The sequence below is a fragment of the Apium graveolens genome, chromosome 2 (assembly GCF_009905375.1).
Source record: "Apium graveolens cultivar Ventura chromosome 2, ASM990537v1, whole genome shotgun sequence".
Lineage (NCBI taxonomy): Eukaryota > Viridiplantae > Streptophyta > Magnoliopsida > Apiales > Apiaceae > Apium > Apium graveolens.
In genome coordinates this window covers 280954255-280959714 of record NC_133648.1, presented here as the reverse complement: position 1 = coordinate 280959714, position 5460 = coordinate 280954255, and the positions used below count along the sequence as shown (strand labels likewise).

The following is a 5460-nucleotide window of genomic DNA, read 5'->3' as shown; positions in this document are numbered from 1 at the left end:
TTGTAAGCAGTATTCTTAGTACTCTCAAGTTCTTAGTTGTGTACTTGTAAGCAGTTGTGTACAACTTTGTATCACAGAGATTTCTTTACACACACACACACACATATATATACATATATATATCTTGTGGAAATATCAATCCACTAGAAAGTTTTTAAAGATCTGTTTATTTACTTTATTTTCTTGAATATTATTATTGTTTATCCGCAATCAAGCATATTCAAACATGGTTATATATTTTTGTAAGAAGTTTTCAAAGTTTAAGAAAAAAACAAGAATTTCATTTAAACCCCTTTCTATAATTTTGTTATTAGATTATTAGGGAATAACACGGCTCGTTTCGGTCAAAAATCGGCTCAACTTTCATGAACAGCCCTAGTCTCAAGGACTTGTAAGAAATCACTTTGATGATAAAATTCTCATTTATATATAAACACTTGTTTCGTCGGTCGAATATGAACAAGTGGAGTAGAATGGTATCATGAAAGAAACAATTGTAGATAACTTAGGAACCCATTTATATTTGTATTAAGTAATCAATCATAATTCTATATTCTTTAAAATCTTCTCAATTATACGATATATTTTGCTATTCTTTTAAACTCCCGACTCGAACCTCCTGACCTGGAAAGCAGGGATACTCGGGTTAGGTGAAGAACCGTGTATGCGGTGCGCGAAGCGTGCGGGGGTGCGCCGTGGTGCGTACGCGGTACGCCATGTGGCGTGTCGGCGAATTTGAGAGGCTCGATACGGGGGGTGCGGGAAGGGGGGTGCGGGAGGGGTAGTTTTTGTAATTTCACGTCAAATAAAACACAAACAAAAAAATACAGGGTCTTTGTAATTTAATTATTTACCAATTGGGAGTTAGTTACAAGCCCAACCCTAATTGGAAAGGAGGCGACGAACTGCTCCTATGCTCCACGAACTCTCCGGCACCGACGAACACTCCGGCCAGCTGCTCTTCTCGTAAGTAATTCTCCTCTTTTTCTTTTTGTTTCTTCCCTTTCTTCAGTCTCGAGTTGTCTGTGTAGTCAATGATGTTTGTCCTCCGTCTCCGTCTGTGTAGTCTCGAGTTGTGTGTAACTGTATATACGTGTGTATATGACTAGTTGACTATATGTTAATTGGGCCTGAATTTTTGATTTTGTGGGCTAGTACTCAACTCTCCTGTGAAGTTGTACTCACTGTCAATTTTTTTTTTGTTTATTTGTTTAATAATGATTATTTTTATGTTTTTGTTTATTAAATATTGTTATTATATATATAATATATATGTTTGCAGGAATATAATATTTCAAACTTTGAATTGATAGAAAAGATGCAGTAGTAGCTACTGCTTTTTTTTATTTGTAATTTTTTGCTTTTATTTTTGTAGTTTGGAACAAAAATCATCAACAAGTTCCGCAGCAACTACCGGGGCTTCTCTAAGCCAACCTACGGGAGGTGTTGATGTTTTATGGAGACACATGACTAAAATTGTAAAATCGGGTGGAAGGAGCGGAAATGCAAAAATCAAATGCAACTTTTGTAATTTTGAATTCACGGGGTCATATACAAGATTAAAAGCACATTTGATGAGAATAAAAGGTCAAGGAGTTCAAATTTGTGCGAAAATCACTCCACAAATCTTTTGTGAGTTACAAAGGGAGTTGGCGGAGGAGGAAGAAAGGAGGAAACCAATTGACATTCCACTACCTCCTTCATCTCAAACTCAATCATGTAGTAGCGCTTGGGGAGGTGGAGCTAATAAGTTGCAAATGGATAGATTAAAAAGGAAGGCAATTGAAAACAATAATCCAATTCAAAAAGCGTATAATATAGACTTGAGAGCGCAATTGGATAGCGAGATTGCAAGAGCATTCTACTCCAGAGGCTTGCCATTTCACTATGCTAGAAATCCTCATTACAATAAGTCATATACAATGGCTTCTGAGTTCAACCTTTCAAGCTATGTTCCTCCCACTTACAATGCTTTACGCACCACATTGTTGCAAAAAGAAAGAGCTAATGTTGAGAGGTTGTTGGTTCCAATCAGGACTACTTGGAAGGAGAAAGGGGTGAGTATAGTTTCCGATAGATGGAGTGATACTCAAAGAAGGCCATTAATTAATTTTATGGCGGTTACAGAAAATGGTCCTATGTTCTTGAAAGCGGTTAATTTTGAATGTGAAGTCAAAGATAAATTTCACCTTGCTACCTTGATGCGAGAGGTGATCATGGAGGTGGGACCTCAAAATGTGGTTCAAGTTATTACTGACAATGCTCCTGTTTGCAAGGCTGCAGGTATGATCATTGAGGCCTCATTTCCTCATATATTTTGGACTCCTTGTGTGGTGCATACTCTTAATTTGGCACTAAAAAATATTTGTGATGCCAAGAATAGTGAGTCCAATAGAGAGGTGTATGATGAGTGCCATTGGATTACTGAGGTAGCTAGTGCTGCAATGTTGATTAAGAATTTCATTCTTAATCATAATATGGTCAACATTATGTTCAACCTTTTTTCTCCCTTGAAGCTTCTTTGTGTTGCTGAGACTAGGTTTGCATCTGTCATTATCATGCTTAGGAGGTTCAAACTTCTAAAACGTGCTCTTGAAAGATTGGTTCTTTGTGAGGAGTGGAGTACTTACCGTGAATATGATCTCCCGAAAGCTCAAGTCATGAGGATGACGATACTTGATGAAAATTGGTGGGATAGTGTTGATTACATTCTTGAATTCACTGCTCCTATGTATGATATGCTTCGTTTCTCTGATACGGATAAGCCTTCACTGCACTTGGTTTATGACATGTGGGATGATATGATTGAAAAAGTGAAGAATATCATATATAGGCATGAGAAGAAAGAGCTCTTTGAAGAATCTCATTTCTATGATGTAGTGTATGCGATTCTTATTGCTAGATGGACTAAGAGTTCTTCACCAATTCATTGCTTTGCACATTCACTCAATCCAAGGTAAATTTATAACCTCTAAATCAATCTAGATAGAGTCATCATATGCATGTTACAATTATTGATGGATTTTATTTGATTTATGTAGGTATTATAGCTATGATTGGCTTAATGGAGCTCCTAATCGTCTTCCCCCTCATCAAGATATTGAGCTATCTCAAGAAAGAAATAAATGCATTAAAAGATATTTTCCAGATGGGGAGGCAAGAAAAGCTGTAAGTATTGAGTATGCTCGATTTTCAGGACAGATGGATATCTTTGGTAGTGCTGACTCCATTAAAGATAGAGGCACTATGGATCCGAAGATGTGGTGGCTTGTTCATGGAGCTTCAGCTCCAAATATTCAAAAAATAGTTTTGAGGCTATTGGGTCAGCCTTGTTCTTCATCTTGTTGTGAAAGACATTGGAGTACTTATTCCTTTATTCATTCGGTTAGAAGGAATAAGATACTACCAACTCGGGCGGAAGAATTGGTTTATGTGCACACCAACCTTCGACTCCTTTCTAGAAAGAGTGACCTTTATTTGAAGGGAGAGACAAAGTTGTGGGATGTTGGTGATGATCACTTTGATCCACTTGACGGTGTCGAGGAGCTTGAGATAGCTAGTCTTTCTCTTGATGAGCCCGAGATGGAACAGATGATTTATCAAGATGATGATGTTTAGTTTAAATTTAGTAATATTTATTTGACTTTCATTTGTTAAGACTTAAGGATGATGAACTTGTGGATTTGATGACTTTCATTTGATTGAATGAGAATGCTACTTCTAATTGTTAAATATTTGATGTCTTTTATTTACATTTTCTAAGTAATTGTTAAATATATATATATATAATATTTAAAATATTTTAATATTTGCCGTATCCCCCCGCACCCATATCCCCATTTTTTGAAATTTGCCGAATTCCCGTATCCCCGCACCCCGCACCCCGCACCCGCACCCGTGCTTCACAGCTCCTGACACTCCCGACTCGAACCTTAGTCCCTCCCTGAACGGAGCTCTGATACCATGTTAAGTAATCAATCCGTCTAAAACCTTAAGGAGTCGGAGTCAGAGAAAGAATCCTCCAAAACCTGTCCGAGAAAGACCCGGATCTTTTACTTTATATGTATTGCTTCCAAATTCTAGTCGTCATAATAGTTCTTGTTCAGTTTTCAGTTCTAAACTTCTGATCTTTACCTTGTTTGGTGTTATACCCAAAATTTGGCATTGAATTGACTCGGGTCAAACGCGGGCTAATTACAGTCAAACTCAGTATTGCGTTGTGAAAGTGAGGACGCGTCCAAGCAGTCAGGACGCGCCTACTTGAGAAGGGATATGTTACGAGGCGAGAAGAGTGCGTGGTCAAGAAAGGACGCGCCCAGGCTTTATGGACGCGTCAATGTTTATGAAAGTGCTTGGCAGATGAAATCTTATGGTGAAGGACGCGTCATAGGAGGTGAAATGCTGTGCATGATGGTTTAGAGGAGACGGTGCAAGTCTAATAAGGTTAAGGGAGCGCCCTAAATTCTAGGACATGTCCTGTGATTTTGAATGTTATAAGGAACGATTGATGAGGAAACAGGTTTGGATTTATGAAGGTGAGGACGCGCCCAAAGGGTGAGGACGCGTCCTGTGTTTGATCTATATACTTTTGATGTTGAATTCAGGATAAAGCTTGCATGGAGAGGAGCAATGGAGGTTATTTTTACTAATGTATTTGTTGCAGGTACTCTTTGAAGAATTCCCTCCTTGAGACGGTCAAGGAGGGGGATGTCCGTGAAAAGCTTGAAGGCCTCCAGGGGTATGCCTGATGATTGAAGGCCTCCTCCTATATTCAATGGGTGTCCTCGTTGGGGATGTGGGGTTTACTTTGGTGTGTGCTTTGGGAGCTCTGTTCTTGTATTCAACGGGTGTCCTCGTTGGAGAACTTTGGAGTCATCCTGCACTTTGCACCCAAGAGCTTGGGATCACCTGTCCTGCTATCTGGTAGGTTATCCTCATTCGGGGGACAGGGACGCGTCTGGCACTTGGGGTGAACCTTGGCTATACCTACGTTCGTAAATCAAGGGAGATAGCTGTAGCGGAGTGTTATCCTTGCGCAGGGAGATGCACTATCCGTGAAGTCCTACAATTACGGACGAGCCTTGGGCCTTCGCGGTTGGGCCTCATAGTTGGACATTCCTAAAGCTAGCGGAAGACGGATATCAGATGGGCTTCTACTGGGTTTAGGAGTAAGAAGTCTAAACTCATTAGACTTCTTGTTCTACGAGAACTACGTCAGGCTTGATCCCTATATAAAGGGTACGTAGGCACATTGAGAGGGTAAGAAGTTGAGAGCTGATAAGAGAGCCACCACTTACTCTGATCAATCTCAGCCTAAAATAACCACAATCAACCACACACCGCTTAAGTTTCCGGCAAAGAACCACCGTCACAGATCTTAGTTCTGGCGAGAAACCTCAATCTTTGTTGTTACCAGATTCCTCCGTCAACAAATTGGCGCTAGAAGGAGGGGGTGCTAAT

The 5460-nt window shown here is 39.7% G+C and overlaps 1 protein-coding gene across 1 annotated transcript; it reads left to right on the top strand.

Moving 5' to 3' along the window:
* The first annotated feature begins 716 nt into the window (after nucleotides 1–716).
* Nucleotides 717–3618, top strand: LOC141701395 (uncharacterized). The gene is made up of 3 exons (XM_074505058.1): nucleotides 717–781; nucleotides 1376–2956; nucleotides 3042–3618. The coding sequence occupies exons 1-3, from the start codon at nucleotides 717–719 to the stop codon at nucleotides 3616–3618; spliced, it is 2223 nt and encodes a 740-aa protein (XP_074361159.1).
* The last annotated feature ends 1842 nt before the right edge of the window (nucleotides 3619–5460 follow it).

What these genes read in the sequence shown, in the direction of transcription:
- LOC141701395 (XM_074505058.1), top strand. Translation starts at nt 717, where the DNA reads ATGTGGCGTGTCGGCGAATTTGAGAGGCTCGATACGGGGGGTGCGGGA. An exon ending in GGAAGGGGGGTGCGGGAGGG is followed by an intron (nt 782 to 1,375) that starts GTAGTTTTTGTA and finishes TTATTTTTGTAG; the next exon opens with TTTGGAACAAAAATCATCAA. An exon ending in GCACATTCACTCAATCCAAG is followed by an intron (nt 2,957 to 3,041) that starts GTAAATTTATAA and finishes TGATTTATGTAG; the next exon opens with GTATTATAGCTATGATTGGC.